At 37.6% G+C, this 15,868-nt stretch overlaps 1 protein-coding gene across 4 annotated transcripts in view; it reads right to left on the bottom strand.

The window, feature by feature from the left end:
- The window catches only part of DCLK1 (doublecortin like kinase 1), a 229,717-nt gene that overhangs the window by 47,277 nt on the left and 166,572 nt on the right, over positions 1–15,868 (bottom strand). For 3 of the 4 annotated variants that reach the window (XM_085216016.1, XM_085216017.1, XM_085216015.1), the window contains exons 7-8: positions 2,912–2,996; positions 1,484–1,592 (exon numbers count right to left, since the gene is read on the bottom strand). In XM_085216016.1, coding sequence (XP_085072142.1) covers positions 1,484–1,592; positions 2,912–2,996 — 194 coding nt within the window. Of the gene's footprint in view, positions 1–1,483; positions 1,593–2,911; positions 2,997–9,394; positions 14,243–15,868 lie in introns of those variants that run through there. The other variant, XM_085216018.1, reaches the window with a different exon arrangement.

Below are 15,868 nucleotides of genomic sequence, written 5' to 3'. Positions count from 1 at the left end.
ATACATTTTCACCCATGCCTCTTTTTCCATCCGTGAGGCTTTACTGTGCTTTCCGACTTTCATACTGTTTTGCCCTGCTTCCCTTAGGTTTTCATGTTCTCCAATTCAGCCCTCAGTTTAATATGAGTAGCTATGGTTCTCTGCACAAGCAGCCCCTTCAGGATCACACTCTGAAAGAGCTCTTAAGGCCTCACAAGAGCCTTGGCAAGTCCCACAAGCACACTGTGGGATGATACTCTTCCCCGACCCCTGAGAGCTACCTTAACAATCTCCAACTTGCTAGACACTTTCATATACAGACTGGGACCTGTCTTTTCCAAGCCAAGGTAATTTATCATCATCTGCCACGAGATCTACCCTTGACTTACTCTCTAAGATTAAATTCACATTTGTGGCAAAAGGTTTTTCTTCTAGCCCAAAGGAGAGGTTACAGACTTCCGTAAGTCTAGGATATGATAATAGAGGACATAAAATTTCATTCATGGAATTTTATTATCAGAACTCAACATCTCTATTGTTCTTTCTTTCATACATTTCCAGCTCCAGTCGTTTTGTGGGTGGGTGGGTTATTTTTTTTTTTTTTCCTTTTCTGCATTGCTACCATCTAACACGAATAATCTTAAAATCGCTTCAGGTACATCTATTTTCTGGCTTTTTAACCCCAAATTATCTATTTATTTAACATTTATACCATCAAGAAGCACCTGCAGTTCTACCTTTTGTTCTCTTCTTTTTTTACACTCAAAATGGTGGTTTGACTCAGTTCAAAGACTGTGGGCAAGATTCATCTGAACAAATTTAGTAGCTGACACCTGAGCCGGTCAACCTGGCCACCTTGAGCAACACAGACATTAGAAGTGACTTGAGACTTCTCTAAGTTAGAGTGGATGTTTAAAATTAGTCTAACAGTTTGTCTTCAAGGGCAACTGTTCTTCCCTTCTAACTGAAGAGCACTGAAGAAATTAGATGTTGACCTCTCTACAAAACAAGGAGGAGATAGATGCACATTCTATCAAAGAAAGACATGGAAGAGGTTACTCTTCAGCATCAGATGTCAGAGTAGATGATTCTGAAGTCAGACTTTTGTGCTTTCCATAACCACTAAACTGCACACAAAGCTTCCTAACATCTTTATAGAATGCTCCTACATGTAAATTTTTCATTGGCCTACCACAAATGGCAAGTTGCTGTGCAGAAAAGATGTTATTTCAGTGAAGCGGGAAAAATATAATACAAAGAACTGGTAAAATTATGTTGTGTGCAGTAGAAAAAAAAAACACAAAACCCACAAAAATTTGAATTTATAGATTGTCCTTGGACTCACTCTCTTTTCACATGAGAGAGCATTAGTCTAGTTTTTCCATCTGGTATTGAGACATTACCTTATTCCACACGTCCTGTATTCTACGAATAAAGACATGATCTAGAAAAGGCATGACATTAATGATTGCTTTTACAGTAATAAGCAAATTATCCTTCTCACCTTTCTATACACTCCTTCACAATAGCAAAATTTCCATCTCCTATAGTCCTTCCAACTTTATATCGTTCTGCTATCGATGCTGGAACCTGGAAACCTTCCTCCAACACTTCTGAAAGAATCATTAGTACATTTTTATTGTTAGTGAAGGAAACACAGATGTTGCACATAACACACGTTTTAAGGCTACGATTTAGGAGCCTGGAAACCATTCAGAGTCAGTATCTCACTTACTGTACAGTGAAACCATGCTGCTGACATTGTATATACTCAACAGGTTTCACACAGATACAGTAAGGAAAAATAAGACTTCTGGGGGCTCAAACATACCACCATTCCAATGTTACATAGTTTACCATTCCCCATGCCCCCAGGACAAAACCAAAATTGTATTTTTTTAATTATGAAAAGGCCTCTGTGAACTGCACAAGCGCAGACCAGCCTCCAAAAAAGTTTGGAACTCCTTGACACAGCATGATTAAATATATGTACCAAAGAAGTCCAACACTCAAGCACTTATTTTATTACATCCTGTAAACTGAGACATCCATAAAACTCCTCATGTGCTAAGTGCTAGTTCTTCCCCTCCCCCAATATTAAATATTTAGGTTTTAAACAAATGTTCTCAATAATACTACCTTACATGCAACCTGGGCACCAGATGTTTAGGTAAAATTGCATTACACAGTGCCTGAGCATAAGAAAAGTTTGTAGTTTCATGTGTTTTAGTGCTCATTCATGTACTATTACCTTAAAATGTATTTGAAATAGCATGTTACAAATACCTAACATGCCTCTAAAAGCTGGAAGTAAATTGCAGCTGATACAAGCTACTATATAAATACCACAACGTAAAAAAAGCAACTCAAAAATGTAACTTGAATTTACACTCCTGAAGCCTTTTAACTATGTATTTTTCTGTTCTTTGTTCCAGTTTAGTATTAAAAGTGAATGTTATATGGGGGCTGAGTTTGCTCGAACTCACAGGCAGCATGAAGAGTTACTGTCAGACAACACCATACACACTTGTAAGTGCACGTGAACTGGCAGTACTAGAGCAGACACTATGCCTCATCCAGCTTGGTCAAAGCTCTAAGGGACTGGCCATTGCTCAGCAAAGGCCCAAGATCACCATATGCTCTTTAGAACAATGACAGATGAGACAACAGCAAAGTGAAAGAAGCCAGTCAGCACTGTGTCACCTCCAGAACTAGAGTATCCTGTACCAGAAACACCTCTGAACAGGGATGTTCAGATCAGATGTGGTCTGGAGTGAACCTGAACTGCTGTCAAGGCTGACAAGCCTCCTAACTGGGAGTCATCCAGCCTGTGATGCTCCCACTTTCTCTGGCAGGAAGGATGACTCATTTCCTACACAGCTGCTATTATCACTACATTGACTGCTTTGAAATGTCAGCCTTCAAATGTTACCTTCTGCAGGTCCATCATTTTCATCCATAGAGCTGCAAACTTTGGTGGATGCTAATGAGGTAGAGGAGCCACTGTGTTGGGAGCTCTGGAAATGGAGAGACACAAATGAAAACAGATGATTGTTAAGGAGCACCAATACCCACAGCGTGTCCCAGGTGTTCTGTATGTAAAATACCATTTACTTTTGCAGAGTGATATGCAGATATTTGTCCAGTTTTTCCACTGAAGTTACACTTTTGGTGCCCCACTGAAGTTAGGCCTCCCCAATTCATTCTGTGTGGCAATGCTTTTGTGTTGATCGTTAGATTCTCCCTACTCTTACACACATTTTTTGTGGGGAAAACTGAGGAGCTGTGTGCCCTCTGCAGGCAGGGAAGTGTTTTATCAGCAATCATCAACCTAGCAGGCACCAAAGGACAAACATCTGTTTCGACTGAAGCTGGCTTTTTGTTACAGGAACAATTTCTCATTTTGCAAATCCCTTTCTGCTGAAGTCCTCTCCAATCGTGTTCTAGAAAGGAAAAATCATTACAAAAATTTATGGAGAAAATAAAATATATATATATTATATATATATATATATATAAATATATATAATAATGTTTAATTTTCTGAAAATAAAGTGATTGGCTATAGTCACCTTGAGGCATGAGTCTGCACCTTGGTGTTAAGCCTTTGTGCTTAACTGAGTGTCTAAGTTTGCTATACAACTAATGGGGGGACGAAGGTCTCTTCTGCCTCCAGAAGGTGATCTCGACCCACCCGGCTGGATGACAAAAATACAGCAGGCAGCATCACACGAGGGAATCTATCTCCGTCCATCGGTTACTACAACATCTAGCTATGTAACTTGGGAAGACTGCTTCATCACATATCTGGATGGATGAAACTATACATAGACACAAGATGGACTTGATGTCACTCCTAATTTTTATCCCGTGCTGCATAACAATCATACAAATATAACCACAGTCCTTTAAAGTTAGAGAAAAAAGAAGCATTTCTTAGGTGCTTGTGTTGCAAATTGAGTTAGAAATACTTAGGGGATTTCCAAGGCTAAAACTTTCTTGGGTTCACACAGTTTGCGTGCTGAAAGGTTACAGAGCACTGCATTCTATTACACAAACTGTAGCCTGTACTACATGCAGCTAACACCACAAAACAGTGTCTAGGTTTGCAAGGTATCTAGATGCCCAAATCAGAGTGTCAATCCACTTTACAAATGTAACACAGCTCCTTCAGACCCATCCCATATGCTGTTGTGCAGCACAGCAGACAACTGTGGCAAGAACAACTAACAGTGCAGCAGCTGAGTAATTTGCAGAGCACGGAGCCAGGGTGAATGAGTTAGCAGTGCTAGAAGCTGGCCAGTGTGCTGAGATCATTTGAAAAGACTTACTTCTCATTTCTCCTGCAGTAGATTAAGGTCAGATGATTTAGACAAAGGCTGGACTCAGCCTATTTTTCACTAAATAATCCTCAGAGCTTGCGCAGCCCATCTACTAAAAGATTCTTGGCCTGTTTTTCTTTTTTTTTTTTTCCTTTTAATCAAGCCCAGCTCGTTCTTTTCATCCATCCAAGCACTTCTTCTGACCGTTGACTAGAATCAAAAATTGCATTAATCACTTTTTGGACTACTTCTGCTTCCTCTTGACAACAGACTGGCTTTATGCAGTTCTCTAAGACACAGCAGCCCTTGTCTCATGATTAGGACATATTTACGTCTGTGATATTCCTGCGTTAAATTCCACCATACATCTCAGTAACAACTTACCTCTGGTTCATTTTTGAATAAATGAGCAGATGAGGATCAAGGAAACAGGAAAATGCTATGAACTCTCAGAGTTGGAGAAATCACACTCGAACTTCATTGTTTCTATACACGTAATCACAGAGAACTGTTTACTTTACACTCCTGCTTGTAAAATTAGCAGAAGAGACATGTTTTCTCTACTCATTTTGCTGTTTCAGTTTGCTTTCATAGACCAGACATCCAATTTCTTACTTCTTTTTTCCACTCCACAGCATTTTCCTAAAGGAATTACAACGTTCAGTATTTGTTACATACACAATCAGGAATTAAACTTTACATTTAAAGGGTACCACACAAAACATTCTCAAAGCATTCTATTCAGATTCTGCATTTTAAATGGTGAAATTACATTTTCCAGTCGATGTTAGGTTAAGCACTGCTGCCTGTACCCCTCTGCAGCTTTCTTTGGCAATTTGATGTTTCCTTTCAGATTCAATTTCTGTTTTATAAGAATGGGAGACGTTAAAACCTGGACATAACTTGGTGGCCACATTTTCTCAGAACAGGCACCTACAGAGAGCCAGATTTCTATTTGGGGACCTAATTTCTCAAGGATCCTCATGCTCTAGTTTAGCTGAGAACTGCAACTCAGTCCTTCTGCAATGAGATTCCTTCTAGCTCCCATTTCAGCAAAGCACTTCAGCAAGCACTGTGCTTGCAACAAACACTCTTAATGGCCTACAAACAAATGAAATAATTAAACACACTTCTAAGTATCTTAGCTATAGCTCCCTAAATATGTGTTTAGCCCATGTTTAGCAAACATGCATTCATGGAAAATTTAAAGAACATAAATCATCAGTATGAAATCAGTTCTTAAGTATACCTATTTCTTTTTTTTATTATTATTATTACTGATGCTATGTTTGCATCACTCCATTAGTGTGGGTATGCTAAAATGACAGAACTGAGTGCATACACTCTACCACTGATCTGCAAACAAAGCACAGAGCACCTTCAGTGGGAGCTGTGTGCAAGCACAAGTGTGTGAGCAGCACAGCCCACCCATAGCAAGAGCACAGCAGCTAAGACAGCAGATAAATATACACACTGGGTTTCTGAAACTTCATTTTTAAACGAAGTGAAAAACATAAAGAAAGAATGTATTTTATTACCTTTGCTGAACCCCTCCTATTAAAACAACAGATGAAAAGAAAGCATGAACTGTACATTTGCATACACTCAGCAGGTCTACTCACGGACCTTTCACAATTAAAAGAGATGTTGAGAGCTATACATGACACACGAGTATTTTAGTCTTTATTCAGCCCCCTGGAACAACACACAGGCACTTATTTATTTATCTTTACTTAAGCTAGAAGGACATTTCGTTTATTTAGACTTTAATTAGCTCGTTGTTCTCACAAGCTGAAAGCCCTCCGGGTCCAGCAATCCTTGTGGGTCTTGGTGTTCCTTCCAGTTGGCTTGCCAATCGTGCGGCAGTCTGTCGTACATGCTGCTGCTCTCACAGCTGTGGACCCCATTAGGGATATTACAGATGGGGGGAAAAAAACAAACTCTAGGCAATGGTATAATCTCTTCAACACACAGACCTTAATGCAATTAGCTGTTTTAATTTTAAGACATGCTGAGGTGCTTGAAATGTCATCGCTTTTACACAGATTTAAAGGGGGGCATTTGCACAGGTTGCCAGCACATGCTCAGTTTTATGGCACACCTCCATAAAAGCGATGGCATAAAAAAATCAGGTCTTTGGTGTAAGGATTTCAGATCCTATTCGGGTTTATATAACAGATGGTCAACACACCACACATCTCATTGATGTGAATGGAAACATTAGAGCTCTAGAGTTTCATCCATGTCTCACTGGGAGATTTATTTAGCAACTGTTTTGTGAATAGCTTGTATCTCAGTGGAAACTGTGCTAAATCCATGAAAAAAGGCAGTAAAATAAATGTTATTGCAATTTTTCTCTCCCCATACTCACCTTTGTCCTAAATTAATCTCAAAACCACATTTCAACTCAACAGCAGGAATCATTCTTGTGAACTATCAGAATCAGCAATTACAAAAGGAAACTTAAACAAGTATGCCTAAGGAAGTTTGATTATGCAATTCAGATTCCTGAATCTTAAAAACCAAACACTGCATTATATTTTCCAAACCTCTCAAAACCTTTATTAGCACATATGGAGCCTACAAGCTCTCCCAACAATAGATTCCTTTGTATTTTCACGGCACGAAGGAAGCATCTGGATGAAATGTGAGTAACAGAAATTCACACAGGTGTAAAGCTTCGTTTGGAACTCATGCAGAGTTATGCTCTTTTGGTAATGACATTAATGAAGATTAAAATTAGTAAAAAATGCGTACATTCGGGAATGAGGCCCAGGCTAAGGGAATTATTAATGTGTTTAAACAGTGCTTCCTAAGTTTTTTCCCTATTCCCCAGAACTCTACAGAATTAAAAAAAAACCTGGGAGGAGAAAAAGCTATGTGTGTCAGTATGCTTAAGCTGAAAGTTCAAATCAGTAAGGATAAATAAAATCAAAGACAAAAAGAAAAAACAGTTGAGCAACCAAGCTCACCTCTTTTGGAACCACCTAGTGTTCAGTCAGGTTTAAACTTTGCAAGGCAGCTGCCATGAATTCCTGATAAAGGCAGCTCCCTAGCCTAAGATCGTCATGGCTAACAGTAAAATAAAGACAGTAGTACAGAGCAGGTAGAACTCAAGACTCCTCAGATTCCTGTAATATGCAGCTGTGTTAAGCAAAAAGTAATACAACAAAACAGTACCTCTCCAGAATACAAAAGGTTAAACAGAGTTAAGTTGGTGTAGAAAAACATCTGGATGTAAATTTTGAGAGACAAATTCAGTTTTTTTTACTGGTCGATTCAGGGAGAAGCAAAAGGTTACACTGAAGCTCTAGCATCTCCCAACTCTACCCAGCAAAAAATGTTTCTGATTTTCCTTTGTTTAATTGCTTACATTTTTTGGCCAGCCAGTTGAGAGGGGGAAAAAAGTTTTCATGTAATCACTGCAGGGCTAGCAAAAAAATACTTCGTGGAGAAACATCACATCCTCAGTCTTCTTGCTGAAAGATGAGAAGCCAATGGAATTCCATATATAGAAAGAAAAATGATGAAACGGTTTTCTTTGCAAATTCAGATGCTGCACTAAACTGACACACAAGATCCACATTAATTTGTGAACTGCTTCATCTGGAAAGGAACAATTAAAAAAATATATGCTAATCTGCTACTTATCCACAGTTCTATATCCTGCACTGTACTGTTAGACAGTTGATTTAAAAGAGATCTTACATAGGAAAATGATAACTTTTTCACTTATGCAATTCAGGATTTACGCAGCTTGCAAAAGAAATAAATGTGAGCAGCCAAAGTAATAATCACTCATGAGCTTGTTTCTCTTCTTCAAGGGATCGAAGGACCAGGAGTTCTCTATTTGGTATTTAGCAGTAAACTTGCATCTAACCTCTGATAGTTCCTAACAGCTGCTTTCAGAGTGAAGCTGTAATTCAGACTGTAGGCTCACTCAAGCTTTGGTATCCTCAAGAAATAACTGATGATCTAAAAACAACGTATGTATCATATTCAGGTATTGGAAGTTGACCTAGCATTCTTGAATCCATACTGTGCTTAATATGAAAGTTCCGTGTGCTGTAGTGCAACGTGAAGGATTATTTTTTGCTTTTCTAAAGCTCTACAAAGGCACAATTTCCCACTTGAAAATAATATAAAAATTCAAATTGCAGTCAAAAGGAGGTTCTTATTTTTTGCACTTAATTAAGGACATAGCAAAATCACCTTTTTTTTTTTTTTTTTTTGGTAACTATTTGAAGTGTATTCTGAAAACTTTCCTGATATTCTTAACTGTTACTTGCTAGACAGAAACTTGTTTGCTTCCAGTATTCCTCCCTTCTATGGCGCTTTTTCCTTTCTGTGTCTGTATAACTTTTTTGGCAGACTTATTTAACAGTAAGCAGGAGGGCTTCAGAAGTAGAATTTGTATTGGGCCCACAGATCCCTCAAGGAGAGTGTCTGGATGTCACTGGCAGATTGGCAGGTCGTGTCAGAAACTGTAAGATCTCTTCCACTGCCCCCACCAAACAAAATTTATTAACATTTTAAGTAAATGAATATATAAACATATAAGTATATATATATATTAAAGAGTGGGAAACTGCATCAACAAAGCAAGGAACTTATAGTAATCACAGTGAGTGTGTTTGAGTACTCATAGCTTTTTGCAGGCCTATTTTTCTGTTACTTAATAGGAGTGCTGATACAGCTCAGCTGTCAGCAGGAGCTGGTGCCCTGCTTTGGATACAGTGTGCTGGTTTCCCACTTAATACTTCAAATCTAACCCCATCACATTCCCTCAGACTTACCCATGCGCAATTCAAAGCAGATATATTTACTGTCTCCAAAAGACCCACTAAAAAAAATTTCTTCTTTGAAGGATCTCTTACATCTACATACCAGGGACCAGAGTTCATTATTTAAAAAAGCACCAAATGTGTCTACCATTAAAAGGAACCCATTAGGATGCATGAATCCCATATGCTTAGACTATGTGAACTGTCAGATGGGCAATGCCAATCCAGTATGAACGTGAAAAACCAAGGCTAAGTACTTTTTTAAAGTCTGTTAATCATGTTTCCAAAATAAACTCACTGAGCAGTGTGTATTTTTTAAATATATTTATTACACCACTTACAATAATCTACAGTAATGTTAAATCTAGCGAAACAACAAATTGCAACCGGGATGACATGGTCAAATATGAAACACAAGTACAACACAGTATGATGAAACAATGGCACAAAAGTGAAGGTGACTTTCTTCTGCTGTTATTATATGAAATAAAACATTCATCGGCATTTATTTTTGCAAGTTTTACCTTTTTTTTTTTTTCTTGCTGATAAATCAAAAGCTATCTTTTTGGTTTCCTGCATCACATCAATACAAAAAAATGGTATATTTTAAAAAGCAAATATCCAAGCACTTTTCTTAAAAAAAATAATTGTATGCATAACTTTGTAAAATCTTAAGCTTATGTTGGAAATGTGCCAGTATTTACAAGATCATAGTGCAACTAACAAAACAAAGAGACCTTAGCACAAACATTGGTAGCTCCTCTTTCACTACTTCAAATCCCAAAACACTGTATTGCAGGGCAAACCACAAACTATTTACCTCATATAACATCAGACAACAAGTACACGCTGAAAACAATATATCTTTTTTCATACTTCACTGTTGAGGGTTAATTTAAGCAAATTTGAATAGAATGAACATGCAGAAATACAGACACTTAAAATCCATACAAATGTGTATGCGTGCACTGCGTGTGTTTTTAACCCTTCTATAAACTGTGCGTACACAACCCATGTATCTACAAAGCCACTGACTTCGGTGGGGAGATAGGGCACCCAAAAAATCAGGTGCACTGTCAGACAGGCAAAACAAGTCAGCCCAGAGGTGTTACTATGGCAAACACAGCTCAGAATGACAGTTGTTGAACAGAGGCATTTGCCCGGGAGGCATCACGCTCATTTCAGAAGAGTGCAACAATCATTGCTTGCTTTTATCCACTGTAAAACCACTGCTGGTTAAGTAACAAGGTTATTTTTCTCTTTATCACTCAAGAGTTGCAAGATCTCATGCCATCGCTAACAGATGAACTGAAAGTGAAGATTAAACTAAGAGCAATCTTGCAGTAGGCTGCATACCATGAACTGGATACAATATAGCACAGACAACATTAATCCAAGCATTCATCAGGTGATGAGGTAATTTAGCACCATAACGATTTCTTTGTCCATCTGCAACTTTTGACAGAACTAGCAATTTGGGTTGATCAGATGTTCTCTTCTCTATGACTGTTAATTCGTTTTTGGAGTCCAAAAACATTTTCCATAACGTACTGTACTACATAAAGTTCACATTGCAGGGTGAAATACAAAACCGTAAAGGCAAACAATATTTTTAATTTCAATTTTTAAGCCCCCAAAAAATCTCAACCTATGTGTTCTTCAAGAAGATGTAATATGATGTGTCCCTTTTTACAATACACATTCATGTTCACAATATTAATTCCTCAGAGTTTTCATTTTACAGACTGTGAAAATGGCTTTAAGGGAAAATAACCAAATACAACGTGCTGTCCCTGAATTATTTTAGAAATTGAAAAGCAATTTTCACAGTGGATAGTGAATGTTAACCATTTCACTGATTTCAACAACAACAAAAGGCAAATAATATTGTACACTTAATTACACTGCAGAACAGTGCAGCTCACAAGGAGACAAAGGTCTGATCTTGTCCAAGTAATGCCATTTCAACTTTGTGATTAATGTTTTGTCTGTGTATATTTACTTTGTGCATAAGGTCTTATCCTTCCCACCTTGAAGTCCATCACGTTTTTGCCACCAGCTCAAAACAGAGCGGAACCAAGCCCTTGTTTGTACATGAGATCTCTTAACATTGTTCAGAATTCCTAAGGGGAACTGCTCAGCGTGGACAGATCGGTACAGCTTTATCACCTTCGACAGAGCTGAAGCGATTCCCACCAGATGAACAACTTCCCATCATATATTTTCCCCAAACATTAATTCAAGCAAGTCACAAATGTGACATAACTGTGCATCAATTTGAAAGCCGTTAGTCTACGTATTTGTGTGTGTGTGCACAGATGTACACGTACACACACACATTCTGTGCTTCACATATGAACTGTTTGTTGCATAAAAGAAAAAGGAAAGAGGTTACAAATAATCCAGAAAGTTGCAGAAAGCATTAGGGAAATAATCACAAGTATTCAAAAAGCTCAAAGGGAAGCAAAGCATTCACAAGCTATACAAGGCTCTTTAGCTACATCATAATCACCTGATAGTAGGCACAAATAATGCAGCGTACAGAGAACTATAAGAGGTTCAAACACTATAAAGTTACTTGAGCTATTCTGTTATTTAATGCAGCTGATAAAATCTAGGGACAAACTAAAACCTGTGCTGCTGCAAGCAGAACTACAGCATCATGAAACAATTTCAGTTTCACCAATAAAGTGAAACCTCCTGGTCTTGCTCAAAAGAAACATTTCATTTCTGCTCATGTATAATGGGAATTACATTCCACACAAAAGGGATCTCAAAGCCTATAAACAGTGTACCTTTTCAATCTCTATGGGACTTTCATTCCTTAAATGAAATATTAATGATATGTATTGCCCCTGAATAGCCCCTTAATACAAGTCATATGTTGAAATGATTAAATGCAATGGATTGGCGTAGTCTTTGCAAGAGTCCTGATGGAAAACTTGCTATGATAACAATTACTGATATAAGGCCCATTTTTCTTTTCCACAGCTAGGCAAAGCCACACCATTCCCATTTGCTGGCAATCTGGGCTCTTTACGCAGAACAAACATTCTTAATAAACTGCCTTGAGCAGCACTAGTCTATAAGGAAGAGGAGAGGAAAAATAAAATTCCTGGAATTTATTTTCTTTCCAGGAAAAAGCAATTTGCAAAAAGTCAGTAGTATTTTGTTCAGTCTAGTGGAGTTCTTCGAGCTTTTGGAAGCTTATCCCAATGCACCTCAACAGTATGCAGGTTTCTTGGGATGAAGTAATACATTTTTACTAAGACATTCCCTCATAACAGGCAAAAAATGCAAGTAACTTCACAGCTGTGAATGTTTTCAGGAGAACAGGACAGCCCTATGTCGGAGTATGTGGGGGAGACTGTTCCTATTGCTGGTTTTAAATCTGAACTCTGAAGCAGGAATGGCAAAATATGCATTTCAAAATGGAACAATCTAACTGCTTCAGCAAACCTACCAGAGCAATGACTGTCTCTCCAGGTGATACTGGAACCAAGTATTGAAAACAGAGAAGGTAAGTTTTGTATTCTGCTGCCCTTTCATTTATTTTTGTAAATATTCTCCGTAAAGAAAACGATAATGATACAGTGAAGCCACAATGTCACATGCCAACATTTCCCAGATGCTGAATTTTATTATGAATTTTATTATTTCACTGTATTTAAAAGTTGGCATGTGGCAGCTAACCACTTTATTCCAATAAGTACATTTTCCTGCTTTCAAAATATATTAAATCATTGCTAAGTAGATCAAAAATATAATCTCTATAGATTTTTGCTGAGGACCAAAATAATACTAATTTCTAATTCTTAAATCATTAGTAATTAAGGTACTAAAAGGAAATGTGTAAAACAGTAAAAGTGTGTCATCACTACACTTTAGGCTTAAATACAACAGATAAATACTAATGTTAATATGCAACGTACAATGAGAAATATTGCTATTATGTAAACTAAAGTAGTTGACTAAGTATCTCACGATAAAGCAGCAGAAAACAAATAAAATTAGTAGATATTTGTTAAGCATCTGGTTATAATGCATGACCTACTTTAACACTAAAGGAGTTTTGCATATTCATGCTGTAGAAAATGACCACCTCTAGAAATGATGCAAACAGAGAAATTACGTCGATAGGAGGATGATTTACAGTACCACAATTTCTGTATGCTTTCATTTTAAAATGACATCAAACATCTTACTGTGACAAATGAAGGACAGAAAACGTTCTTGTCCTTAGCATAAGTGAAAATAATCAGTCGTTTCTCAGGCAAAATGTGCTTTACCAAAAGGTGTCATCATGTGTGTCACACTGTGCTGGTAACTTGCAGGCCCACAGATTTCCTCTTTAGAAACGTGTCCACATTTATTTGCAACAGCAGGATGATCAGCATTAGCAGCCCTTGTAAGGGAAAACATTCACATTGCCTGTGATAACTCGTCTGTTTACCCTCACTGAAATGTAAAGAGAACTTTAACACTGCTTTGAAAGCATCTACTTTCTGTTCTGTGGGCACAAAGGATTTCTTCCCCTTCTTTTCACATAGCCAAAAAGACTAAACTTGGAAAGGAATGAGATTGAAGTGTTCCAAATGTTTGCACTGGGAGCAGAGAGTGTGGTACAAGCAGCTTAATATGGCAGCTTTTTCTTTTCTGCATTTTACCCACTCACTGGTAAAAGCAAAGCATTTGTTAGCTGTTCATATCAAAACGAATAAAGTTACCTATGTTAAAAACAGAACATATAATCAGTACCTCAGATGCTAAAAAGAGTGCTATTCATAAATGTGCCCACTATGGATTTGTGCGTTATATTCACCTTATACAATCTTCACTGCTTACAGTGTGCATAATGCTGTTTTGTATTTGATGGACACATTCAATGGCTCATTCATTACAAATTCTTGCATTAAAATGCAGTGGTAAAGCCAAAAATACCCCCGCATACTAGAATTAATTTGGCCCGACGTTTTTAATATTAAATATGCAAAACTCTTTTGTGTGATTCACTATCACTGTAAATTAGCAGCTATTCTCTTTAAAAAATGTTAAACCTTCACCAAATCACAAACCATAAACATTGTTCCATTTTCTCTTTTACACTGAGTCTCCTACTGAATCCAAATCATCCGAGGAGAGTGGGCGATACAGGTCCTGTAAGATGAAGTGCAGTATAGATTTGTTTATTGTGCTTGATTTGTGGCACTGTAACTGTTTTACAATCTTTTTGATACTGTGGACCAGAAGATCTTGTTTAACATAAAATACACATTTTCCATATAATCAGGGTTTTTTTTTTTTCTTATTTTCACAAAGTTAATATTTAATCAACAAATAGATGGCTGGATTTTTAATGTACAAAAGATTCTAAGAGGCAATTATTTTTTCCCTTGATTCTTTCCTACTAAACGCTATTGAAGTAATATTTGACTTTCCTAAAGAGTCTTCTAATCCTTTGAAAACTTGGTAGTATGAATTTAACCTTTCTTTTTTTTTTTTCCCAAATAGGCTCTATTTCCCTTTTTGCTGTTTTTTCATAGTGGTAGGAAAACAAATGCTTAACTTCTATTACAAAGTAATCAAAACTTGACACCCACTGGCCATACAGCATGGCTCCAGCAGCATTTGAGCTCCAAATACTAGTGCTGAACACTGCCCATTAATGACAGTAGGATTTCTTTCACATTTTGGGGTGTGTGAGTAAAAAGACAGCATATGAAATCCCCCAGTCACTGGCTCTTTCTGATGGTAGCCAAGCAACCAGCTCATGACAGCAGAGAGAGTCTGAGTGTACGGATCCACTTCAGTTTTCCAACACCCACTTTAAGCATCCTCTGACTGATCAGATTATCCTCAAACACTGGAGGTGCCAGGGGATGAAGCATCACCCTACTCAACCTAAATAGCACATAAAGCTTCTGTGAAGCACACAATAGCACGGAATGGAAGAGGAGGTTGAACATGAAGGAGTATGGGCTAGAGTAGTATTATTTTAGGGTGAATTCAGCCTAGCTGGTGAGGTGGAAAGGTGGAGCAGCCATGTGGCTGGCAGTTCTCTGCCTCCCCAGCACAGCCACACACTGCTACCATTAGGCATTTCTGGGGATCCTTCACACACAGAATGTGTTTACAAAGCACAACAAAATGAATGCAAGACAAAACATTGGGAAGACCTGCAAGATACAAAAACGCATAGGAATGGGAAAGCTGATGGAGCCAGCCTTAGAGGCTTTGTTCTTTTTTAATCCTGGGAAGAAAACTGAGAGGAAAAAAATAATAATGTAAAAACTGTGCTATGAAACAAAAGCTACCTAGAATTAATGCTTTACAAATTCCCAGTTTACAAGTCCCTACATGATCTATGCAGATCTATGCATGACATAAAGGGGATTTTAACTCCCTTGAATGAGTTTTAGTTCCCCAAAACGCTTCTGTATGAGCCCATGTACATACAGTAAGCCATGTCAGACTGCTATATGCTTTAGAAAACCAAGACTTAAATAAATTCCTATTTTTTGTTGAACAATCTAGGAAAAAAGGACTTTCAAAAATGAGACAAGCCCATTCCAAACTAGTCAACGACTAAAAGTTCTTTTCTGCACATACAGCTCTGAAGTTTCTAAGATACAGTACAGAAAAAAAAAAAAAAATGATTTGATGGCAACAAGACAAACTTTTGAATGACATCTTTTAAGTGACTGCTCACTCCTCTGAATACAAAAAACAAAGAGAATGTATTCAGAATTTACAAAGAAGTCATTTGTAAAACTGACTTTTAAT

This window comes from Meleagris gallopavo, chromosome 1 (assembly GCF_905368555.1).
Source record: "Meleagris gallopavo chromosome 1, MGAL_WU_HG_1.1, whole genome shotgun sequence".
Lineage (NCBI taxonomy): Eukaryota > Metazoa > Chordata > Aves > Galliformes > Phasianidae > Meleagris > Meleagris gallopavo.
The sequence above is the reverse complement of the archived record's forward strand: the minus strand, read 5'-3'. Positions and strand labels throughout refer to the sequence as shown.